This window comes from Pleurodeles waltl, chromosome 6, assembly GCF_031143425.1.
Source record: "Pleurodeles waltl isolate 20211129_DDA chromosome 6, aPleWal1.hap1.20221129, whole genome shotgun sequence".
NCBI classification, from domain to species: domain Eukaryota; kingdom Metazoa; phylum Chordata; class Amphibia; order Caudata; family Salamandridae; genus Pleurodeles; species Pleurodeles waltl.
The window spans coordinates 333,547,061-333,573,930 of record NC_090445.1 but is presented as its reverse complement, the minus strand read 5'-3'; the positions used below and the strand labels follow the sequence as shown (position 1 = coordinate 333,573,930).

The following is a 26,870-nucleotide window of genomic DNA, read 5'->3' as shown; positions in this document are numbered from 1 at the left end:
CCGATGTGGGCTGGGCACGAATTACTCGCTATGTAGAGATGTTTCTTCATTTGGTGCCTTCCTGTACCATGCCTGGCTGAGAATGACTGGCTTTTCAGAGGATGTCCAAGCCTTGCTTATGGACATATTCCTTAAATGCCATGGTCTCCTTGGAGACAAGGAAAACTCAGTGCTGGATAGCAATGCTGCAGCCTGGACTTTTCCATAGCCCTCCGAGAACAACAATTGGCCTTTTGCTCCTTCGAGGCCACGAAAGGTGCTTCCAGCTACGTCCTTACCCACCCAGTCACTACAGCACGCAAGCTTTCCAGCCTCTTCGTGGCCAAGAATGCTGTATGCCCAGGCCTCATAGGTAGGACAGCCAGAGGTCAGGCCCGCCCATCACCCGCTTGCAGCCCCAGCCTTCCATCCTCTTTAGTTCGTTCTCAAGCCATCATGGGCAACCAGTAGGAGCCAGAATATACCATCACCTGCACCACTGGAGGTTCATAAAATCAGACTGCTGGGTTTTCCAGGTTGTCTGAAGGAGCTACTCCCTCTCCTTTGTGACTACCCCTCCGCCCATGCCAACTGGCTGACGGAGGACCATCTGTCCTTGCTCCGCCAGGAAGTGACAGCTCCAAGAGGCTCAGAGAGCCATAGAGAGGGGGCCAATGGCAGAAGTAGGTTGTGGTTGTTATTCACGCTACTTTACATAGGCCTTCATCCTGTCCTAGACCTGCGCCCTCTCACTTTTTTCCTCAAGAAGGAGAAGTTCAGAAGGCTCATGCTCACTCAAGTCCTGTCTGCACTGGACCCAGGAAACTGGATGGTAGTGTTTGACTTTCAGGAAGCATATTTCCACATTCCGGTCCTGCCTGCCCACAGACATTACCAGCGATTCACGGTGGGTCATGAGCAATTCCAGTTGACTGTGCTCCCCTGTGGCCTTACTAGTGCCGTGTGGGTGTTCGCCAAGGTGATGGCGGTGGTTGCAGCTCATCTGCGGAGGTTATGGGTACCAGTCTTTCCCTGTCTCTGCGACTGGCTGTTGAAGCCAGGCTCGTCCCAAGCAGTCGTCTCCCACTCCAGACGACGGCAGACCTCCTGCACTCACTGGGGTTCACTATGAGAGTGCTGAAGTCACACCTGCCTCCCTCTCCGATGCTCCCTTTCATGGAAGCTGCTCTGGACACAGTGCAGTTTCTGGCTTATACTTCGGAACAGCGAGTCCAGGATCTTCAAGCTAAGATGCTGATGTTTCAGCCTCTACCCTGGGTTTCAGTGAGACTGACTCTGAGGCTCTTGGGCCTCCTGTCCTCCTGCATTTTGCTTGTGACACATGCCCGCTGGCATATGCAGGCTCTGCGGTGGGACCTGAAGTTGCAGTGGGTGCAACATCAGGAGAATCTCTCTGACATGGTCCAGATCTCGGAGGGCACTGCAGAAGTCCTGGAATAATGTTTAATGAACCGTGATTGGTCAGCAGCAGACCCCACTTTCTTTCCCAGCCAGATCTGACAGTAGTGACAGATGCATCACTACTTGGATGGGGCTGCTAGCTTGGAAAGGTGGAGATCAGAGGTCTCTGGTCTCTGGCACAATCCAGACTCCACATCATCCTTCTTGCTCTCCATGCAGTCCGGCTGGCATTGAAAGTCTTTCTACCTTCTTCAAGGGAAGGTTGGTGCAGGTGTTTATGAACCACACCACTGCCATGTGGTACTGCAACAAACAGGATGGGTGGGGTTGTAGCTCTCTATCAAGAGGACCTCCGCCTCTGAATATGGCTGGAATGTCAGGGCATACTCCTGGTGGTTCAACAACTGGTGGCCTCTGAACGCCAGGGTGGATTAACTCATCCGAAGATGCCTAGCGGATCTCCATCTGGAATGGCATCGCTATTTGGAGGTGATGCAATGTCTTTTTTGGCAGTGGGGAGAACCTTGTTAAGATCTGTTCGCCGTTGTGAGCGCGCACAATATCAACAATTCTGTGTGCATGAGCTTCCAAGGGGGCTCCCACTCGGAGAAACTTCATCTCGAGTGGAGCTCTGGCCTCCTGTTCGCCTTTTCGCCGTTCCACTCCTGCCCAAAGTTCTAAAGAAGATCAGGAGCGACCGGGGACAAGTAATCATTGTGGCTTCGGACTGGACTCAGAAAGTTTGGTATCCCGAGTTGTTGAGCTTGGCCATTGGTCCTCCGACCAGGCTTTCCCTTTGGAAAGGTCATCTGTCGCAGCAGCAGGGCAGCAGGGGAGGGTTCTCCACCCGAACCTGTCAACACTCCGCCTTCATGTGTAGTTATTGAACAGCAACAGTTGACAGCATTTGACCTTCCGCCCGAAGTTCTCACTGTTATCTTGGTAACCAGGCATACCTCCACCAAGACAGTATATACCTGCCATAGGGACACGTTTGTGCCATGATGTGCAGGGAAACAGGTTGACCCACTTTCTACTCCTCTCTCTGAAGCCCTTTCTTTATTCTTTCTCTTGCCCAGCAGGGCTCTGCTTTGGACACCTGAAAGAGCTGTCTTACCGTCCATCTCAGCCTTTCTGCGGTTGTCAGATCACCCATCCCTGTTCAAATCCTGTGTTGTAAATAGGTTTTTGAAATGTGTCATATATGAGTGCACCTTCACCTTTCATCATGCCTTAGTGGGACCTTAATCTAGTGCTCACTTTTCTGATGTGCTCTCCTTTCAGTCCACTGCACACCTGTCCTCTCAAGGTCCTTACCATCCAGACGGCCTTCCTTATGGCAATAACATCTGCCCAGAGGGTCTCTGAGCTTCAGGCTTAAACATCTAAGTCTCCGTACCTAAACATTTTCTCATACAAGCTGGTTCTTACACTAAAGTTGTCAGTTCTTTTTATGTAGGCCAGTCCATCACCGTGCCTACATTTTACACTTCGCCACATCCACCTAAGAAAGAGGAGTGACTCCACTGACTGGACCCAAAAACAGCATTGTTGTTGACCTCACAAAATAGTTCTCTGTAGACTTCCAACTCTGTGTGAGGTATGTCAGAGCGAAGAAGGGGAAGGCCGTGCAAAAACGGACCATCTCCCAATGTATTGTAAGATCTGCTGCACATTGGCCAAGAAGCAACTCCCTTAGGGCTTGCATGCTCACTCCACCAGAGCGAAGGCTGAGACCAGTGTGTTAGCACAGGGAGTTCCTGTCTTGGATATGCCAAGCAGCAACATGGGCTTTTCTACACACATTTATCAAGCATTACTTTCTGGAGAGTCAGGTCCGTCGGGATGGGCACTTTGCTCTTTTGGTCCTGCAGGACTTTTTAGTGTGAAACAGTTTTGCAGACCCACCTCTGGGGAGGTATTGCTTGGGTATCTATTTTAAGGTAAGGATCTTCCGCTCTAGAAGTCTCTGTCAGATGAACAAGTTACTTACCTTCGGTAACGCCTTATCTGATAGAGACACTATCCTTACCGATCCACCTATCCTACCCGCTTTGCGAACGTATTTCTAGGCACAGGGCATTCCCCTTTCAGAGCCCTAGTTTTCCACAACAGCGGTCAGTGTTATTCATGGCTTTGCGCTCCTGGCGTGGACAGTCGCTAAAAGGAACTAACCTCAGCATGCTGTGGTGGCACCTATATAGGCACTGCACAAATCACTTCTGGCACGGATGATGCCACGCAGAGCTGAACAATGCCACCTACTGGCACCACCTGTACTGCTCAAGAAACATTTCCGAATCCAGTCTGATACCTGGGGATAATTCTAAGGTAAAGAAACTGGGGTTAGATAGACTCTCTACCATATAATGCTTTACCAAAGGTAAGTAACTTGTTCTTTACCATCCTTCCTTCTCAGTGTAGCAGTGTCTGCCTGGCATGACACAGACTTGGGACATGTGCACTGGAGCGAGCTAAGTTGAATTGAAAGGACTCTAATTCACATGAGCTCAGAGCTGGTCATGCCAATAGAAAGAAAAAGCAAAGCACACGAAACTAAGCTTCTGGTGGCTCACAAATCAAGAATGCCATTTAAGAGCACCTAGCCTGATTATCTAAAATCTGTAAAATTAGCTGATTGATGGCCGATGGATGTCTCTTGCAAAGCAGCAAGCCACACCAGATGTCACTTTCTTTCCCTTTTCTCATCTACACCCCCACAGAGTCCTCCCCAATGTTGATTCCCCAACATGGAAGACACTACAGAATAGACCGCAACAGCGAAAACACTAAGAAAGAGTGCCAGTGCTTCAAGCCCCTTGCACAAACTCATGGCACAATCATGCAGCGTAGTTCAACCTTAGCAAGAGGGCAACATTTTCCCAGCAAATCCAAAGTGCTGCCATTCTATTCTAGGTACTCAATTGAGAACTGGGGCAGATGACCATTTCAGGTTCGATGCAGTCTGAACTAGATTAGTTTTGTGCAGACCTTTCACATTGTCAGTGTCGGATAAGTTATGGGAAATATGCAGTCATTCTGGGTCACACAAGATGCTTGAAGTCAATCAGTAAGAGCTCAGGGCAACTTTTGCAACAGTGTAGCATGCTTTGAGATCCACTCATTTTCCTTCTTAGTAAGAATTCGGTCAACAGTAGTACTTCTTTTGATTCTACCACAGTCAGTCACTAGCCCCATCATCTCAAATTCACCTCAATTGTGCGTATCATAATGGTCAACCAACCGGACATGCTGAACTTGACGTCTTATTCTGGATTGATGTTGTAAGACTGACCGAGTTTCCTGAGTGGTGTTGCCTATATAAGGCAGCCCACAACAACTTTCAGTACAATTACCAAGATTTCTATTGCTTCAGGCAGTTTAGGTCTAGAGCAGTTATACTTTGGACTCCTATCTGAAAGACTTACATTTATGTAGGTGGCCCAGGCAGTACAGTACCCACACTTAAAGTGACAATTATTTGTTCCATTTCCCATAGCTCTGTAATGGTATGGAGTTTTGCAGGTTTTGGTATAGTTTTACTTACATGTTCTGAGTTGATGGTCACTTAAGCTTGCTGCAAGTTTGAATACAAAAATATTTTTATCAGAGATAACTACTATCTTGTGCAGAAGTTGCCAAATTTTAAAGATAGCTTTCCTGAAATAATTACTCAAATAGCCAAATGTCAGAACATAGACCAATTTAAACAATTAGGTCATTCCTTTCGTCTTCAGTTGAGTCAAAGTCACATTACCAAACTTTTTTCATAGTGTCTTGGTAGATGTTTTGAATAATATCTTGTCAGTAATTATCATATAGAAAATGTGCATGACGGAAAATGTCTATGTTTCCTACAGTTGCATTATTATGTACCTTTCTTGTATGAGAGCTGTTATGCGTGAGTAAAGTGTTCCTTTCTGTTGATTGGGGATATAAGCTTATATGCAACAAGACAATATACTCACTGATTTGCAAGTCGATAAAACATATGCTGTTCTTATTAAAGCTAAATGTGAATTTTAGATAATCACTCTTAAAGTTAAGCCAACAGTGAATGGAAAGTAGTTCCTCTTCACTGCCTTGCCATACTAAAAGGGCATCTTTGGTATAGAACAGTGGTTCTTAACCTTTTGACGGACCCCCAATGAATCACTCACTACTGGAACATGATGACCTCCACCTAAGCAGTTTCTATGAGTTGAACCTCAAGCTATACAGACAACAATGGACATAAATACAGAAATAGGTATACACCAAATACACACAAAAAAAAAAAATGTTTTTAATTGCACACCAAAAATGCAAAATTCAAATTTTTTGAGACATTTGAAGATTTTAAAAATTATTTTTATTTCTAAAAGGCGAAGAGGTACAATAGACTCTTATCACATTACTATTTCTTTTTATCTCCTAAAGCATGCTTTTTTGTTGGTGCATACCAGTGCTTCAATGGAGACCACCTATCATCCATACTAGATTCCATTTGCTGAACATGCTTCCAATTACAAATCGCATATATACTTCATTAATCTGATAATTGTATTTAATTTTCCAAACAATTGTGAACCCCCTGAGTCAGTGTTGAAGATCTTCCCCTCCACCCCCCCCCCCATGATCCATGGTGCCAAGTAGAGAATCGCTGGTATAGAACATCTCTAGCTTTATGTGCTTCTAGAATGGAATAGTGATGATGATAAACTATCTCTCTCAAATTGTACCAAACGCAGCATAGCCAGATCTCGGTTGCAGGGAGTACCCATCGCAGTGTTCCTTTTAATTTTTATATTGAATTTATCATCAAGCAAAAAATAGTTGTCCTTTGAGAAAATCCTTGCACTTTTCAAGTTAAAAGATGTTGGTGCTCTATGCAGTTGTTTCTCACGTATAGATTTAGTTATTCTTAGTGCTTGTAATTGAGGAACGTTAGTATAAAGACTTTTAATGTCTTATGTAGCTAGAAAGTCCGTTTCAGCAATATAAAGGAAACATTAGATCTTTGAATCTCATTCATCTATTCCTTCATGTGGGAGACTATACCTGATCCAATAGTTCTGATGAAAATAAATCGGTATATTTATCTAAAGATTCAAGCATCTCCTGGCTCCAGCCATAGTGAATCTATCTGGTTTTCTATTTGCATGTTTGTGGATTTTAGGAAGAGTATAAAGGACGGGTCAGCTAGAGCAACACCAATTATGCCACACTCTTTGGCGCCTACTTCCTTTTTTATCTATTGTTAAAGGTGAGTAATAGTTATATTTATTCTGTTGTTTCATAATCCTAGATTTACAGTCTTCCACAGCCCGACAATACCTCCCCAACCCCTTTATGTGATGGCTTCCTGATGATGTCAGACTAAGTTTCCAATGATTTCAGAGTTTTTAATTTTATCTCTCTAACACAACATTCTCAACAAAATGATCTCTTGAGTGTTTGCCAGAAATGAACTGGAAGTAATCTCCATTTGAGTAATCTCAGATAACGACTCAGACTAATAATCTGGGAGAAAAATACTTCCGTTTTATAGAGAGCCAAAGGTGTATAAGTGTATACTTAAAAAAATATTTGGTTTTAGGGGTGGATATAAAGGATAACCATTGGGTCGTTTTTAAAATCCTTCAGGTCACAGGCTAAAAGAATAAAGCCAGGACAGTGTCCTCATTGGCTTTAGATATTACCATGTGCAGAGCTAGTTCCTGGTGTCTCTGTGACTCCGGATGTACTGGCTGTGATACCATTCTCGCCTCGCCCCATTGTCTCTTTGCCTTTCAGGGTGTCCCTGTATGAAAAAGAGGGTTGATCATATGCAGATTTGGTATTTTGACCTCACGTCGACGGTAGAACGGGTGAATCAGCATCTGAATCAGAAGTATTAGATGGAGTAAATACCCTCTTTTTGCCCTAAAGCATTGGGTTGCAACATAGGCCACTCTTTCTGTTTTTGTATGCTTTTGTCTGTTGATGCGTCCAGGGCCATCGGAGGAGAGGTGAACAGAGAAGGGCATTATTCACCAGCCTTGTGCCTTTTCAAGGTGCGTGCTTCGCTGTAAAATGTGTTTATAGATTTTGAAGCCAGATTCTGGTTTATTAACGAAGAGGCAGCTAACCTAGCTAGACAACTGCATGGTGACAGATGGCTTGGAACTGCCTCTCTCTCTCTTTCTCTTTTTTAAAACATTAAGAACAGGTGCTTGTGCTTTCTTTTTTTTTAATTGGCGTATTTATTTTCTCAATTTTACATGCTTGAAGTGATGCATTTACGCCCACTAATGTCCATATTTTGGAACAGCTTTCTTGCATAAACACTATGCAGCAATCCTTTATGAGTAAGGCAGGGATGGAATGTTTCTCATCACGGAAAAACTTGGTACAAGAATAGCACAACTTGTAACTGAAATTTAACGTTAAAGAAACGTTTCTTACAGAAAAACACGATATTGGGCTCCAAGCCAAGGGAATGAACGCCATGGCACTAGGTTGTAAGTATTCAGGGCCATGGCTACAGTTCGTCTATAAGGCTATGTTGTGTGCTTGCCACTGCGCCCCCTAATATGTGTTAGGAGGTTGTGATCTACATTAGAAAGTATCAGTATGTTTGGGAACTATGGTGTCTTGTCATCTGATTTGAGCATGGTTGCTTGTATTAGGGGTTCCCAGTATAGCAGTGCCCTTAATCAGCCTAAGAGCATTGTAGCATGAATGCAGGCATACAATCCTGCTAGTGCATATTTGTGCAGTTCTTTTCGTCCATTTGATGGTGTCCCTGGCCTGAAAACTGGTTCATGGCTATAGACTCCGTGGCCAGTACCAGTGTCAGTTTCATACATTTCCAGGCAGATTTATCTGCCTTCCATCTGGGTATCAGTCCTAATAGGCAGGTTTTGGGGCTATGTGGTTTCCATCTGCCCATTCTTCTTTTAGGCAGGTGGTAAACTTGCCCCACCAATTTAAATCAGCCTCAGCTTTGCGGCACCTGTGGTAAGTATAGGGGAGTTTGGACCATTGTGTGGATATGCGCATGGCGACATTCTTTGTAGAACTGCATCACTGCCAGCATCCACTTACGGTCTGTTAGCTGCGTCCCAAGGTCACCTTTCGATTTTGCTTACAAAGCAGCAGCATTTTTTTTTACTTATCTCTGTGCTGGCCTTTTATAGCAAAGTGATTGTGTGTCATTGGTGGCCCCATGCGAGCAAGATGTGGGTTGTTCTGTTGGTTCGGGGGGAATTCCCCCAGCATCACCATGTGTGTTTGGCTGCCTTTTTTAGGGCAGCGATTTAAAAATTACCTCGGGGTACCTCTTGTTTCTGTAAGTGTTTTAAGGAACATGAGACACTATAGTTATTGTGACTCTGATCCAGGCCGTTTTGTCAACTACTTTTACTATAGATCTAAACCTGTTTAGGACTTACAGCGGGACAGCAGGAGCATAAGTTGTCCTCTTCATCCACATTATTTAGTGGATCCTGTTGCCTGGGGAAGGTAGGTGCTTGGGTTTAGATATACATTCCGACCCTGTTAATCTGGTGTGCCTCCTGGCTCAACCCACTGAAGCAGGCATTGTAATTGCACTGCTATGTACGGTGTTTCAAGGTCTTGGACGCCTACTCTTCCTTCTTTAGACAGCTATAGTTTGTCTAGGGCGACTCTACGCCTCATCAAGGCCCGCGTCAATTCGGTCAGCAATGCAATCGTTTCCTTGAGAAAGGGGGTTCTTGAGCTGTAATGGGATGTTTCTAAAGTAATGTAGCATTTTTGGGAGCTGTACCTTCTTACATGGTGCCACAGAGCTTATTATGGAGAGGGTTAACTTAACCTACAAAGCTAGACACCCTACCTGTGGTAATTGCTCTACCCAGACACCCTCGAACAGCATCTTCCAGATCTTTCTACTTGCAGTCCTTTTCTAGAGTGGGCCCTGCGTTTTGTCTGAGTTCATGGTATGTGTTCACGCTTCATTGAGTGGAAACTCACATGTCTTAGTACTGTTAACTAGGAAGCCGAAGGCCCTCCCAAACCTACCAAATTTATTTTGAATTCTCAGCACTCTGGTTCGCACATCGCTGATATAAAGCAGCTTGTCACCTGCATGTAGTGATATAGCATAAGGAAACATAATAAGAGTCTGACGGTCCTTGCATGTCAAGGGGCTGCATGACCTCGAAGAAGATCACAGGCCAAAGAGAGCAGTCCTGATTCGTGCCTTTCCTTACAAACTAAGAGTCCAGTATCACTCTCCCTGTTCTGATGTGTGTCGTGGGGTTGATGCACAATAGCTGCCTCCACTTTTACACCAAACCGCATATTTTGTAGTACTTTCAGGTGGTTCTCCCAGTCTAGGGTGCCAAAGGCCTTCTGCCCAGTATAAACCCAAACTGAGCCCTAAATACAGAGTTGTTGGGCTTTGAGGTTTGTAGCTGCCCAGTGGTAATATTAGAGTGCTGGTGTCTTTGTAGTGTTAACAATAGGGCGTTGTTTTCAGACATCGCCTTAGTCAAGAATTCAGCCCAGGCCTAAATTCTATATAACCTGGTAATTAAAGTGTGGATAGGTGAATAGCAGGAGCACTCCCTGCTTACCGGGTATGCAACTCTCCAGAGGTCCACAAAAGCGCAGCCACCAGACCAGTCAGACAGTTTGTGTGATAGTTTCCTTGCTGGGGAGTGGGGAGTGAGATCACTTGCCTCAACATTCCTGACACAATTAAAGTCACCACCGAGTAGGTATGGATCTTGTGGGTGTCTGCCTAACTGTGTGGCACACTGATCCAGAAAGTCCGCCTGGAGCAGTGTTCGGTAAATATAGCCCAATTAAATGAAGAGGCCTACCCTCTAGCTGCCCATATAAAGAGACCTGTCTATGCGTTTATCTACCTCCACATAGGGGACCCTTAGGTGTATCCATATAACAACTGTGGTGTACGCCGACTATGATGTACTCTAAATCTGTCCCCGCCTTATTTTCTTTTTTGTCATACTTTCTTGGCCAGCGAGATTAGTTTCTTGCAGGATCACCAGGTCTACGCCCCTGCGTTTTAAGTTGGTATGCATTGTGTTTGTGCTGTGTGTAGCCCCACATTACATTTTGGCTTGGGCCCTACATAGACCTCTGCCATGCTGTGATGTATCCCTCAAAAGAATGCAGGTTTTGGTATGGGTTGGTTCACAGCTTTTTCATGAAGCTTGGTCTGGTATATTCTCTCTTTCCTTTCCTGTGTTTTTTAGATGTGAATCACATTCCACAGCCACTAGGAAGGTATGCGACTAGAGTGACAGAGAAAGGCAAAATTGCCTTGGTGATTTGGTTATTCTTAAACTTTGCTGTCCCCACATCACACAACCTAAACAAATATCTTCTCTGGGTTTATATAAAACTTTTAACCTTTTATGATGAAAAACACGGGGAAATGGTTGGTGCTGCAGAGATAGGGTCAGAGCCCTAGTGCATGGAGGGATACTCGTTCTCGGCCTTGTCTAAAACAACTTAATGAGGAGCATTTTCCAGTTCTGCCCTCTATTGAGGGGAATTACCAACTTGTTGTGGAGAGGTAAAGCCATGGATTAACAGTATACTCTTGTAATTAAATGTTGCCTTTTTCTGGATCACTTTCTTATTCTAAGGCTGATTGGGCGCAGAATATTTAGGAATAGGTCTTAGTGGTTGGGAATTGTTGCGTGTTTAGCATAAGTAAGATACATTTCATTGTGAAGTTGTGGAGTCTAGCATCAACTTTAATTTTCCTATCACTAACATTCACCCTCTTCTTTGATTGTGGACGTACACAAACCGTATGTTTATAGGAATTCAAAGTGGATGTAGAGCTGTCCATGGGACTGCATTACATTGTTTTTACAGCTTTTGTAACTTGAAGGTGTTGACAACCCACTATCTCAAAACTAGGTACTGCTTAGCTCTTTATCTTTGCGAATTGCTAAGAATGCAACTTTATTATTAACTTTCATGTAAATATTTTCTTCTCAGATTCTGGACATAAATATAAAGGCTACGTTCCTGTTGGTGAAACTTGTAGTCCCTCACATGCAAAAACGAGGGTAAGGTCCTTAACTTTGAATGTGTTACTTAGTGTACCCTTATTTAGTCGTGATTATCCTCCTGGGACGAAGCTGCAAGATGTGTTGGCTTCACGGTCCCAAAAGGTTGTAGGGCACGAGAGGGAGCAAAGGTAAGTGTCAGGGCTGGCCTAGAATTTAGTAGGCACTACGCCAGTTGTCCCAACGAGTTCTTCTGTAGCACAGCTGTTGAAGCCTACAAAGGAAAACATTATCCTGTTTTCAATGCAGTCCAAATAAAAAGTAGAATTGAAGTACTAAGTATAAAAAGGGAGGTGGATGCCTTTGCTAAATCTATATGCTGTACAGTAACCAATAGAGTGATATTTTAGAAGTAAAGGTCAGTGAAAATATGTGTTAGAGTGTGGTGGAAGCAGACCAACGGTGAGGACCAAGCTGCCCAGGAGAACATCTGGGTCTGATTAATGGAGCAGTTGGATGCAGCAAATAACCCTATACTCGTGATAACCCAAGCAAATGATGGGCAGGAAAATCTAGTTTCTGATGCATGATATCTAAAATGAATGCTGCTCCTGCTGGAGCAAAAGGACTAATACCCTTAATGCATCATTTAGATGTAAACCCTTATGGATCATTTAGCTGTTGGCAGACAGTCTGCCAATCCCGAAGTAGTGTTGGAGACCTAATTGTCTGCACTCAGTGGCAGACTGCTCATTCATTTGGGGGGCAAAAATAATTTGGCGGGCAAAAATCCTTTTCAGCTGTGTTTCCGCAACAAAAGTACTCCTACTGACAGTGTGGGAGCACGATGAGCTATGTCATGCTGGCATGCTGCACATTCTTGCTTGTGTTCTCAGGTCCATACCCTAAAATGTGGGCCTCTTTCTGAAAAAACAAATAACAATGACCCTTATTTTGTTTTCCTGCACTTAAGGTCCATTGTTGAATTGTCCTGTCTTGGACAGCTTTGCTTTGCATGACAGACCCAGGCAGGAAAAATCTGCATGTGAGAACTGCAAAAGTGATAAAGGCAGTAGGCCTGTGGCAGACAGGCTGTTGCTAATGATTGTGTAGAGGCCCCACAGGTAGACAGTCAGATGTTCCCCCATCTTGAAATAGGGCCATGGAGCCACTTGGTTGGCAGAGCAGGTGTCTCGCCTAAATCTAATTAAGGCCATGATCTCCAGTTTACTCCCCTCAGTAGTCTGTTGGTAGTAACCTTGGTAGGACCACCTTGTGCGTGTAAACTTTCATCTAGCAGACATATTTTCCCAAGCTTCCATTAAAACTCATCTAAAGGATTAGTTCTTTCCATCCTGTAGATCTTCTTGCAAAATGTAGACTTTTGTGTAGATGAGTCTTTTTTTCACATGATTTTATCTATGAACGCCTCTAGTCAAGCCACATCAAGGAAGGACGTAACTGAGTTTGGTAATCTTGTGCAGTACCTCAACAAAGTCTGCTAAAAAGGTCCTTTCCTGAAAAAATAATCATACAGATCCAGGAGTGTAGTCTCACATTTGACTCCTTTCCCTTTTGCGTCAGGAATTATATATTCTATTAATTTTGTTGTTCTGAAGAGAACTGTTTGTCTATCTGTGAACACAAAGAGTCTAACAGGGAGGTCCTTTGGGTTACCCAAGCTTTAAAAAAAAAACTAGCGTTGTTGGCTGAACCAGAGCCAATTCAGTTGATGCAGTTTAAGATCTTCCACAACCCCATTCCCTGAAGCTTCGACTGCTGCAGTGTGGTTTCCCTTTCAGTGTGATTAGGATATTTCTGGGTGTCTTCATGGCGCAGAGCTGCCCAGAGGTTCAAGAAAGAAAAACAGTCAGGAATAAAATTGTTGAAAGAGCACAGCATACTAATGGATATGGTACTCTGTATAAAAGAATTTGCAGAAGCACTAGGGATTTGGCACTGTGAAGAATTAAAAGGCGGGATGTGAAATTCCCTAATGAGGAACTTGCTCTTTTTTTTCTCATTGCAGGGGTGGAGCCATTGTCATTGTGTCTTCTATAGCAGGATATGCTCCTTTCGAGGTGAGATACTCTACTCTAAAACTTCAGTTTGTACTCTGAGAGCAGTGGAAAATTTTGAGTGACGAGGCTTTAGAGTCTAGTGTTAAGTGGAACTGCAGCATTTTAAACAAGGGTGTTTGTAGGAAGACAGCCAAAGGCATCTTTCCATATGTGGGTTCCAATTTCCTGGGATTCCTGTTCAATTCCTATCAACATGAGGTGACATTGTGACACATTTCTTGAGTTTCGGAAGTACCTACACAGGGTGCCATCTCGAGGCATCTCTCACACTACAGAATTACCAGCATCAGGTGACACTCAACCAGACTGCGACAACTTTCATTTTCACCAGGCTTGTCTTGCAGAGTATCATAACCAACGTGAGGGAACAACTCTTTTCATAAGAAACATCACAGAAAAATAACATTTCGTACACAATAGCCATAAGATTTCTAGGACTATAAATAACAGGGTATGTTGTAGCCAAGCTCAGTGGTGCTTGTTTGACCCAGCCAAGTTTCGAATGTGTGCTGTGCATGTTACACGCGGATCTTAGTGGCATTTTCCTACTTTGCAGAGGTTTCTAAATGGCTAGCACACACTCATGTGGAACAATCTAATACAGTTGCTGTACTGGCACTGTAAAGCTTACATAACCAGATATAGAAGTGCTGCAAGTACACACCGATGGCAGAATGCCGCTATGTAAATGAGTCTAACATAATGCCAAAGCCCACTTAACAGGCTGAGAAGTGTTTTACTGATACTTTAAGGCAAAGGCTAACTGGATTACGAGACAGGACAGTAAGATTAGGGCATATTTAATTGTCTCAATGAAGCACGTTTGACTGTCCTATACTGGCAAAAGTGTGGGTAAGTTGGGACATTTTGTGTTTCCCTACGAACCAGGAACCTTCTACTTGTGATCAGATTTGCTCAACTGGCTAATTCGTTACCTGGTTGCAGATGACCTGAATAATATTTGTACCCCCTCATCACAGTAAGAAAAATGCTTATTGGTTATTAAGTGACCATATCTCTCCTGTCTTAGACATATTTCTTTTGTAATGGGAACATAGGCTGTCATGATGTAGCAAAGAGTAATGTATTTCTCCAGAACCCAAACTTTGTCCACAGCGCCAGTCAGCTTAAAAATATGAACACTGTAGAAGCCAGACCTCAGAACAGCACGTAAGCACTCCACCTAGAAAAGTAACCCTTATAGACTTCCACTATGCCTTACAGGCAAAGCATATTAATTGGCATCCATCACTAGTCCATCAGCTTTCAGTATCCTATGCATTACCAATAGCGTCATCAATGGTAAAGGTCCAGTTTTCATCCAAGCCAAAATCAAAAGATATTTACAGAACACTCCGCGCTAGGTTGGTGATACTTTGTTTGCTATACAAGCTGCTAAGCTTTGGAATTCTCTTCTTGCACAGTTAAGAACCACTGAAAACCTTCTGCAAATCAGGAAGGCCTAAGAGACCTGGCTCTTGCCAGGATGATGCCACAATGTCTAGAACTAGCCAGCTCCATGGATCTGATGGAGAATCGCTTGTACCTTGTTTTCAAGCAGACCCGTAGGCATATTCTATGGCCGCATTATAATGCCTGAACTTGCAGCCATCTTTGAGCTGGTTCCCAGTTCATAGACTTTGTTATGTGACGATTCGACAGTTAGTATGATTACTATACCAGGCATAGGACCACTGTTTCACTCCTGAAATAAATAGCACCTGAAGACCTCTGATTATACACAGACCTGTCTTGCATCTCACCATAACAAGTGCTAGCCAGCATCTCACATTCCATAAGGAGGCACTTCACAGTTGTTCCATGTTAACTCCAGGCATATTAAGACTTCCATTTTGACACTATAAAATAGTCACTCATTGATCTAAATCCGTTGGATGGTTCTGTTTAGCAGACCTTGAACATAAGTTTTCATTACCGGGGAAGAGGAACAGGGTTAAAAATGTATTATCTGTTTTTAAATGTAGACCTGCTTTAGGCCACTCTTTTGATTCTTTCAGAGTCTTGGTCCCTACAGTGTGAGTAAGACTGCTTTGTTCGGATTGACTAAGGCACTGGCCCCAGCACTGGCACCCATGAATATCCGAGTAAACAGTTTGGCACCTGGGCTCATCAAGACTAAATTCAGCTCAGCGGTGAGTTAACGGGCACGTCCCAAAGCACGCAGATTAATCGTATTATTGTTTAGGGGAAGTGGGGGAAGGGACACGGAGGGAGGGGTGCTGAGCCTTCATTACTGCTTTCTGCATGCAAGGTGAGAATGTGAGTCACCTTTGTTTTTAGTCTTTTGCCTATTGTTTCCCTAAAACTCCTAACACATTTTTAGGTCGGACTTAACAGGCAGCACATGCTGTCTAGTTACAAAAGACCTACTCTGGGTTTACCAAGAACGTAGAGGGCCTTATAGCCAGCTCATTGCTTACCATTGATTAGCTTTGTTGCCACTCATTTGCTCGCTTCTTGTTCAGTGGCTTTCCTTGTCCTAACTTGTCCATCTTGATTTTGACACTCCCATAGAGCATAGCATCTTTACCATCTCTCTGACTGGCTGGCTTCTATCCTTCCACTGCTCACTTTTAGGTGACTGCTTTTTCATTTTGTGTAAGCACTCAATGAGAGCACATGCGTTTTGCAACTTTCTCCCTAGTTTGCTTCTCTTCCTCCCCGCGCTCTGCGTTGCTTTCTATCGCTTGTGCACTTCTCCCTGTGTTGTGCTCCAAGTTGCACACTCTCTCATATTCTTGTCACCTTGCCCCTGTTTTTTATCTCCCCTGTGTACCACAATCCCGAATTCTGTGTGGCTCCCTTTCTTGTATGCTTCTTTCCCACTGTCTCCCATCCACATTTATTAGTATTACATTTTCCTCACTCCTTTTTGCATCCCTCCAATCGCTCCTCTATGCCGGCCCAAACCTCTCGCACTCTTATTACGTTTTTTAAAAACTTTTAGAGGGCTCAGCAGTTGCTATCTGCCCCTTGCTGCTGGACCACCCCACAGTGCATTAAGCACCTTCACACTTAAAAAAAATGAATTCTTTTTATTTACTGATCCATGTGGCGCCTGCCATCTTGGATCGGTAAATAAAAGAAAATGTAAAGAAAATGGCACCCGTTTCATGGTGCTTTCACATGCATTTGTGGTGACATAGATGTGCATGCGTCCTCACACTTGTACACCAGCATCCTGCCCTCAGCTGCCTCATCTGTTTATTTTTGCTCATGATTCTGCACTACATTGGCAAAAGCAGTTTGTTTTTATACTGATACGGTACAGCATCGGGGGTAAAACATTGACAAAGCCAACGGGCAACTAGACGAGAGCAGTTGGCTTTGCCAATTCTTGATTTGTTTGTGTTGACAAGCATGATTATTTTAAACCTATTTATTTAGTGGGTTTTCGGAAAAGTCATAATGTATACTCATACATATTAGAAGCTTTCACAAGTATAATGCTTTTCCAGAGTACAAACTTGGTCTCATTAAATGCATTCCGAGTTTAACAGGTAAACGTGCAGGCATGCTGATTGGTCTGGCGGATAAAATCTATGAGTACTAGGAGGGTAGGGGAGTGTAGGGTGTATGAAATAGACGCTAGATTAGGCTCTTAAGGTTAGGGTCATATAAAAGTGTAGAGATTGGGAGTGAGGTCTCAATGAGAGGTGGATTGAGTACTCGTTCTGCGGGGATGATGTACCTGCAGACTGGGGTTCCAAGGACTCTTGGGGTGGGTCAGTCAACCGGGGAAGCAGTGCCTCCACCTGTGAGCATAGCCCCCTGACGTCCTCTCTGTGTAGTGCACTGCTTCGGCTCTTGCCCAGCAGGTAATTGTGTTTATGCATTGATCCGGGCTCGGGGAAGTAGACCGTTTCCAAGGGGCTGTGATTGTTTTGGGACAGGTCTGGAAAGGGTGTCACGGTTTTGCGTTTATGTGGTCTCGAATATACTCCCAAGGCTGAGACGCCTGGGATTCCCGTGACTTATTACAGTTGGGAGTGTATAGTAGCCCAGTATATATGTGTTTTTGGGCAATCCAATAAAATAAGTCTCAGGTCCGCCCCTGGGGCTTTACATCTGGTACAAATGTCTGTGGCAACGGGGAATTTGCAGGCCAGCTGTCTAGGGGACCAGTATGCCCGATAGAGAGTGTAAAATTGATTAAGTGTGAGTCAGGCTTTACGGGACACCTTATACGGGTGTATTAGTATCCTAAATTCAAGTTTTGACACACAAGTCATTCAGTCCCAAAGTGGGTTCTGTTATAATACCCATAGCTCTTAGAAAACGATTGCCCAACAAAGGGCAACAAGTGCCAAATCGAAGGCTGATTTTAAGCATAACCTTGGCTCTGAAGTGACTTGCTTTTAGATTTACTATATGCAAATTTATCTTTTGTGCATATCCGTTCTGGATCCTACCCGCCTGAGCCTATGTTGGAAACCTCTGTCTTCGACCATTTTAACTGTACTTGGCAGTTTGCATTTGTTATTTCTTATGTGTTGGTGTGATCTGATTTTTTTTTTTTTTTACAAGAACAGCTTTCAATTTAGGACAGTGCTATGATGACATCTAAAATCAGTGCCTTCCATAAACCTCTTTTTCATGATCATTCGAGTTTGCCAACTGTTTTGACATTTATTATTTTTTGAGGCAATCATGGATATGGTCATTGTGGTTCATTTACCTACGGTGATACAATTAATGTGCACCCTTTCATTCATTCTCTTATTTTTGGATGTATGGATATAAATGAACGAATAAATGATGTAGGAGTGTATTTAGATGACATGAAATGGTCAGAAGGGCAAGAGTCTACAAAAAGGAGCACAGAGTATTTCTAGAATGCTAGCAATATTGCTTGTATATCCCAAAATTGGTTGTGCGCTTGCCATGAACAAACTTCTGCAAGGGTCCTATTGTAGAATGAGGGTAATGTCTTTTTTCACTCGCTTGATGGCGCATCCTGTTTGTTTACTGCTGCTGACCCTGTCAGGCATATATTTGGAACTGTGCTTTCACAAGCATGTGTTCCTGTTCATCTGTATGGGCGAGCGTCTCCTGTGTCATCATGTGGCTCTACAGCTAGAGCTCCTCGCACGTATGTTTTCACTTTCATCTCTCCCTGTGCATTTCTTTGTGTGTTAATCTTCAGGTGCATCAGTTTGCGTGCATGACTGAGTTGGTTGCCTTTTCTTTTGCTTTTATCAACAGCTCTGGAAAGATGAGTCTACCATGAACTACCTAACTTCCAAACTCGGTGTCCAGAGGTATGTGCCACCAACGGCTTTTACCTTTCTTTTGTCTACCTACTGTGGCTTACGCTCAGGGACGTGGCCTGTCCTTTAGTTGCAGCCTTAAGCCTGTCAAACATGTTCACTGCAAATCATGTGTAGCCATCGATCTATAAGGAATCCCACACGCGTTTTTCCTTTTCTAAAACCTATATAATTTTCATTGTAGCAGCTACACCGGCGATAAATGATGGGGTGTAGGCAGATTCATGTGCCCTCTCAAGTAGCCATAATGATAGTGACCATTTTATAAGCAACTCCCAAGCTGGGGTACATAAATATGGGGAAATGTGTTTTTCTTATTTTATTAACTTCATAGAATGAAATGTTGAGTCCGTCCTTCTAGTCATCAGATCTTTTACTTGCATAACTCTGCTTAAGGCTCTCAGTCACTGGTCATTGAAACCATGTTCCCCTAGATATGGAGAGACTGATAAAGTCAGGAGATCTCCCCAAAAGGCTAGTTCTTCTGATAAGCTTGTAGGCCTAGATGCAGCTCTCATTTGCCCGTCTTGTTTAAATACCCAGAAGGAGCCTTGCTTGTTCGAACATGCAACTGGAAAGCCTGGCTCGTTCACGTGCCATTGGGAGCCCAGTGCCTTTGAATGCAGCAGTGGGAGCCTGGCTCGTTTCAGCGGACTACTAGGAGCCCCACTTGTTTGAATGGGCCAGTTGATCCGCTGTACATTTGAACAGGCATGGTTTGCCCAAACGAACCACTGGGACCTAACTCTTTTGATCAAAACAGTAAGTTTGTTCCCTTCAAACGAAAAAAAAAGTATTTCCCCTTATGTTAGACTTTTCATCCTTGGTGTGGTCTCCCTTAACTTTTTGCCTCTGTTTCCCAGGTTGTTGATGTGTGTCTGACTCTGTTTGTGCTGTTTTTGTTACTCTGGGCACTTTACCACTGCTAACCAGTGCTAAAGTGAAAGTGCTCCTATACAAAATGTGTATGTAATTGGTTCATCCATGATTGGCATATTTGATTTACTAGTAAGTCCCTAGTACAGTGCACTAGAGGTGCCCAGGGCCTGTAAATCAAATGCTACTAGTGGGCCTGCAGCACTGGTTGTGCCACCCACATTAGTAGCTCTGTAAACATGGCTCAGACCTGCCCCTGCAGTGTCTGTGTGTGTGCAGTTTTAAACTGTAAATTCGACTTGGCAAGTGTACCCACTTGCCAGGCCTAAACCTTCCCTTTTCTTACATGTAAGGCACCCCTAAGATAGGCTCTAGGTAGCCCCAAGGGTAGGGTGCAGTGCATGGTTAAGGTAGGACATATAGGGGGTCATTCTGACCCTGGCGGTCATGGACCGCCAGGGCCAACGACCGCGGAAGCACCGCCAACAGGTTGGCGGTGCTTCCGGGGGCATTCTGACCGCGGCGGTAAAGCCGCGGTCAGAAAAGGGAAGCCGGCGGTTTCCCGCTGCCCCAGGGAATCCTCCACGGCGGCGCTGCAAGCAGCGCCGCCATGGGGATTCCGACCCCCTTCCCGCCATCCTGTGGGGGTGCCTGCAGTGCCCATGCCACTGGCATGGGCACTGCAGGGGCCCCCTAACAGGGCCCCATTGAGATTTTCAGTGTCTGCTTGGCAGACACTGAAAATCGCGACGGGTGCAACTGCACCCGTCGCACACCAGCAACTCCGCCGGCTCCATTCGGAGCCGGCATCCTCGTTGCTGGTGCTTTCCCGCTGGGCGGGCGGGCGGGCGGCCTTTTGGCGGTCGCCCGCCAGCCCAGCGGGAAAGTCAGAATGACCGCTGCGGTCTTTTGACCGCGGTACGGTCTTCTGGTGGTTCCCGCCAGGCCGGCGGCTTCCGCCGCCGGCGGGGGTCAGAATGACCCCCATAGTAATGTGTTTTATATGTCCTGACAGTAAAATACTGCTAAATTCGTTTTTCACTGTTACAAGGCCTGTCCCTCTCATAGGTTAACATGGGGGCTACCTTTAAATATGATTAAAGTGTAGATTCCCTTTGGGAGTGGATAGATATGTGGAGTTTAGGGTCTCTGAGCTCACAATTTTAAAATACATCTTTTAATAAAGTTGATTTTAAGATTGTGTGTTTGAAAATACCACTTTTAGAAAGTGAGCATTTTGTTGCTTAAACCATTTCTGTGACTCTACCTGTTTGAGGATTCCCTGTCTGGGTCAGTTTGACAGTTGGGCTGGTTGCACCTCTCACTAGACAGTGATGCAACGGGAGCTTGGGTGTAGTCTGCATTTCCTGATGGGCCATCTGTGCCAGGAGGGAGGGGAAGAGTGGTCTCTCACACCTGAAAGGGCTGTGCCTGCCCTCACACAATGCAGTATCCAACCCCCTGGTGTGTGTCTGGGGCCTAGCCTGGGCAAGGCAGGATTTCACAAACAAGAGAAACTTTTCTTTGAAGTAAGCCTCCTTCAAAGGGCAAATGTATATAAGAAGGGCACCCAAAGCCACAGACTTAGACCACTTCTGGAAACCAAGAGGAACATCTGCCTGGAGAAGAGCTAAAGAGCTGAGGAAGAACAGCTGCCCTGCCTGTGACTGTGCTTTGTGTAGCTATCCTGCAGTTGCTGCTTCTGCCTGTGCTAGAGGACAAAGACTGGACTTTTTGTGCCTTCCTTCTTGTGAAGAGCTCTCCAAGGGCTTGATTTAGAACTTGCCTCCTGTTGTTTGAAGTCTCAGGGACAGCAAAGACTTCTCTCTGCCAGCACTTGGAGCCTCTGCTGAGACTGGTACTTTGCCAAGTGGTACCCATCCAGTTCCTGGGACCCTGAAAGGAGAAGCTGGCAGGCCAAGAGTGAGAAATCCACGCACTGACCACCGTGCAGGGAGAAGATCGACGCACCTCTGATCTGCAGCTGAAAAATCGACATGCCACCGGCTTCGTGGCTGAAAATCGACACTCACTTGCAATGCGACCAGAAGATCGATGCCGGCAGCTGGAGAAATGACGCGCAACATCGCTGAAGGAGGCTGGTGAGACCGCAACACGCACTGCATGGTTTTCGGATCATCGTGCGGCACAATTTCCGACGCAAACATCGCTGGGCGTGTAAAAACGCCCCAAGGCCTGCCTGCACCCGAGAGTGCGGTTTGAGTCGACGCATCTCTCTCCTGCGGAGAGAAGAAATGACTCACGCAGACTCAACTGAAGGAGAAACGACACACGGTCTCACTCGTGAGTGATATCGACGCATCACAATCCCTTTTTGACTCACACTTGCCTGTGCAGGGTTATTTTTGACGCATCCAGGTACATTTCCACACTAACAGCGTTAGCGTTGTGTTTAAAATTATATGAAGACTTTTGGTTTTTAATTGATAACTTGACTTGTGTATTGTGGATTTTTGTCGTTTTGGTCTTGTTTTGTTTAGATAAATATTTTCTATGTTTCTAAACCTGTGTTGTGTCATTTTGTAGTGTTTTCATTAAGTTACTGTGTGTTGGTACACATTTTTTACATCTAGCACTCTGAAGTTAAGCCTGGCTGCTCGTGCCAAGCTGCCAAGGGGGGTGAGCAGGGGTTAGCTGAGGTTGATTCTCTTTTACCCTGACTAGAGTGTGGGTCCTTGCTTGGACAGGGGGTAACCTGACTGCCAACCAAAGACCCCATTTCTAACACCTTAATAAAACAGTGATAGTCTATCCACTTCAAAGAGAGACTGTCCGCTTCACCTAAAACATATCTGTTTATTTAAAACTAGCCCCTTCAAGCCCTTATGCTTTTTAGTCGACCTTAAAATGGGTAATTTATTTTTATAAAGCATATATTTTCAACTTAACTAAAAAACAAAACTTCTAGCAACTGCAAATAACATCCAGCTTTGATGCATATGCATGCAGCGATGTTGGTCTGTGTTTTACTGATGTTTTTTTTTTTCCTGTCTTCCCTTCAGACTTGGTGAGCCTGAGGACTGTGCTGGCACCGTCTCATTCCTCTGTTCACCTGATTCTGCCTACATCACCGGGGAAACTATTGTGGTGGCTGGCGGAGCCCAGTCACGGTTGTAGCAAGCTGAAGAGTGAAAATGGTACTGACGAGCCACAGCAACTTTCCATTCTATACCTGGAGTAGGCAATGGATTGTAAGACCCAGCTAATGAGAAGAAGCAGGAAGTACCTTGGCATCACTGGGGCAGTAATGCACTGGAGTGTACAGACTCTAACGGATGCTAAAGAGCTACCTGCTTATCATGTAACATTGTTGAGCGAGTTCCTTCTAATCAGGGAAACTTTACCATCTCAAGTTTCCCTACTGTCTGAGATGTTGGACTGGAAGTGCAGCACTACTCCAGTAGAAGCCCGAAATCCCTTGAATACCCCTCTCATGTCTGAGACTCTACACATACCCTACATTTTCTTAAAATCCCATTAGGAGTACTCTTGATGCAAAATGGCACTGGACCCTTTAAAACGTTAACTCCATTGAGACAGGACTCCTAGAATGTTTTGTACTATGAAAGCTGTAGTAGATTGCTTGTATTATTTTTCTCCCTGTCTCAGTCCGAACATGATCACTGTTATGTTTTAGGATTTCCTGTTAACTCTTGAGCCTATGCTTCTGCCACAAAAGAAAACTGAAGAACATATCTACAGCACACAATATTTACTTGAAAAATCGAAATCTAATAGCTGGCAGAGATCTCTCTGGCCCACCACCAACTTACCAGCAATCTTCCGCACACTTGACTTCTACTTCTCCACTCTAGAGACTGGACATGCATTTGGGTGTCCCAAGCCCTGATTGCACCATAATTATGTCTTGAACTGCTACTGTTCATGCCATTTTCAGTTCTCTTCTACTATAGATTAAATAACATGCCTCCTTCTTCAAAGGCTGTCAGAAAAATATACCGTGACAGCATTACAGCTATTAAAGATTGTTCCAGATGGGAGACCTGGTATTCTCTTCTCTTTTTGGTATTTACTATTTTGAATCCTTATTAGAAAAAAACTACCATTATTGTATTATAAAAATAAATAAAAACAAATACAAATAAACAGGACTGGATGAGCTTCCGTGAGTGAAATAGAATATATAGAAATTCCTGAAATAAGGCTACCTTGCGATGCTTCCACGTGTTGAGCTTGTGAGCCATCCCGAGCTTCTCTGTATTAACTGAAAAGTTCAAACAAATAACACTTCTAATTATACAGCTGTAGAAAAGACACAAACCAGAAATGAGCGTGAAAGGTGAGTCTTTATTCCTGATGCAAAGTGCCCAGGATCCACAACTCATCTAGTTCCCTCAAGAGTGAAACAGTAACTGAACAACCCATCACTGACATAACCTTGGGTATACATTCCTACATAGAACACATGACCTCACAATCGCTTGCTTCAATTATATGCAAGTACAATAAGATAACATCAATGTCCTAAAAGATAACATAAATGTCCTTACAACACCTTCCCCCTTAGAAGCAAAAAATAAACCTACAAACTGTGTGTAAACGACCACACGATACATAGATATATACAAAGCTTTAATGCCTAAAGCCTCAACTGTTACATGTTCGCTTCTCTCAGGTGTCAGCTGTTGTCTGTTAATGTTCGATATAGAACACCTAGCTTACATGACATCAGCAGTACACCAAGATGGAGCATAAACAACCCTTCTTTTTACTACATTAAATAATATATAACTAAGTTAATTTGCTAAAACACAATTGCATTCCCCCATCTTATAGTACATAAGCAATGTATATAAATCTAATTTTTAAATGTTTATCATTACTATTTTGCCAACATTTACTATAACATTAAATGATATGTACTCTTAAATATTTCCCATCAACCATCTATTTTTCTCCATATATATATATTTAGTCCTTAAGCCATTTAGGTGGTTTCCTTTCTCTCACTCCTTCCATAACTTCAGTATTCCATAAACTTACATTTGACTCCTTTCCCTTCTTCACTCTCCCGTCTTCCACAACTTCAGTTCTCTCCCCACTTGCACATAAACTACTTTTTCTAGTGCTTGATCCTTCTTCCCTTACATCATCAAGTGTTTGTGTTTACATCATTGATTGTTACGCTTGAATCTGTACTGCCTTGAGCATCTTCCATGTGGCCCTCAACTTTGAACTCCAACTATTGAAATTCCTCTTTGGGACCACAACCATTCCACTTTTCCTTGCTTACTTTAGCTACTCGTTTCAAATTCCACACTTTACCACTACTCACTCGAATCGCATAATTCAACACTTCCATAACCTCTTCAGGTTCATAGAATTAACTCTGTCCCTTTACAACTTTACCTGGTTTCCTTATTCTAATCCATTCACAACTGTGCTGAAGGGCATCAAATTACCACTGTTGCTCACATAACTCATGTATCCAGTTGAAATCATACTTTGATCTGGGTTTCCATTCTTTCATTATTACAAATGGCGATAACCCTCTGACTTCATTCTTCATTACTCCATAGACCACACAGCTTTGAGCACTTGTACCTCCCAATTTAACTCACTAGCCATTGCAGATTGATTAACTCCTTTTACAACCCGATTGAAGCTCTCAGTCATACCATTTCCACTTGGGTTGTAAAGGGATGTGGTTTTGTGCTGCACTCTAGTCCTTTTGAAATACTCTCTTGATGCTTTTCACACAAATTGGATTCCATTATCGCTTAAAACTGTTTTAGGTAACCCCTCAGAAACAAAAACCTTGTCCAAAAATTCTAATACACACTTAGTATCTGCTTTTTCTACAATTTCCACAACTGGACACCTGGAAAATAAATCGATGAACACAATAACATACTTGATTTCTTCACCTACTCGGCCTAAAAAAAATCAATTGCTTTTAATTCCCACGGTTGCTTAGGAAAACAATTTTCATACATGGGGGCCTCAACATTCCTTTCACCCTTTTAAAATAGTACCATTGTCAACAGACAACTGTTAGCGAACTTCTCAAAATGGTTTTGCCAATAAATGTAGTTTATTCTTTTCAGGCCAACCTTCCCGCATATACTTCTTAACCAGTATTAGTACTTCAACCTTATTGTAGTCAGCCATCCACTCTTCCTTACATACCGCATAACCATTATGCCCATGTACGAAGGCTATTTGGAATTTATTCCATACTTCATCTTAACATTCTTCTAATTTGACTGGCAACCTGGATAAACAGTCTGCTGTCACATTATCTTTGCCAGGCAAATACACTATTTTGTGGATATAATCCTGCATTTGGAAAGATAATCTGGCAATTCTAGTAGAAGCATTTATGGTACCTTCCATTGTTGACAATTCACAAGAGGTTTGTGATCACAGAAAATGGTTACAGGCTTTCCCCATACAAAGACCCTGAAATGATTCAAAGCCCGTGCATATGCTAATGCCTCTTTCTCGATTATTGGATATCTTTCCTTGGTTGGTGAATGAACCCTAGAAGCAAAAGATATTAAGAATTATCTCCCTTCTAAATCTTTTTGGCTTTAAACAGCTCGAAATCCTTTATTGCTCGTGTCTGTCGTGATGCAGCAGCCTAAAATTTGGTCAAAACATTGAAAGGCAGGAATTCTGTCAATTTCTGATGCGATGCTTGCAAGTTCTTCCTGGCACTCCGTAGATCATTCAAATTTAACTTTGTTCTTCAGCAGTTGTCTTATGTGAAAGCTTTTTTTCTGCAAATCTTGGAATACATTTTGTGCAATATTCCACTAACCATAAAAATGACCTGATGTCATCTTTGCATCTTTGCATATAGGGATCCCTCGCCCCATTCAAAATAAACAACAACACCTGCACCACCAAGACCACCCCCTGGTTCACCTCAGAACTTCAGTCTTCCAAACGAGAATGCCGAAAAATTGAGAAAGCCTGGCGCCAAGAACCCTCAATGAGCAACTTCTCTGCCCTCAAATCAGCCAACATCACCAACTCATCTGGACCACCAAACGATCCTTCTACAAAGAACACATAGACAACAACACACACAACAGCAAGGAACTTTTTGCCATCATCAAAGAACTCACAAAACCCAAATCCTGCACCATCGACCCTCCACACTCCCAAGACCACTGCAACTCCCTCTCCAACTACTTCCACCACAAGATCGCAGATATTCACGACAGCTTCACATCGTC

The 26,870-nt window shown here is 43.7% G+C and overlaps 1 protein-coding gene across 1 annotated transcript in view; it reads left to right on the top strand.

The window, feature by feature from the left end:
* The window catches only part of LOC138299705 (dehydrogenase/reductase SDR family member 4-like), a 45,223-nt gene extending 21,436 nt beyond the window's left edge, over positions 1 to 23,787 (top strand). The window contains exons 5-9 of the mRNA XM_069238204.1: positions 11,386 to 11,456; positions 13,426 to 13,477; positions 15,496 to 15,630; positions 18,704 to 18,759; positions 22,668 to 23,787. Coding sequence (XP_069094305.1) covers positions 11,386 to 11,456; positions 13,426 to 13,477; positions 15,496 to 15,630; positions 18,704 to 18,759; positions 22,668 to 22,782 — 429 coding nt within the window. The 3' untranslated portion in view covers positions 22,783 to 23,787. The remainder of the gene's footprint in view (positions 1 to 11,385; positions 11,457 to 13,425; positions 13,478 to 15,495; positions 15,631 to 18,703; positions 18,760 to 22,667) is intronic.
* The last annotated feature ends 3,083 nt before the right edge of the window (positions 23,788 to 26,870 follow it).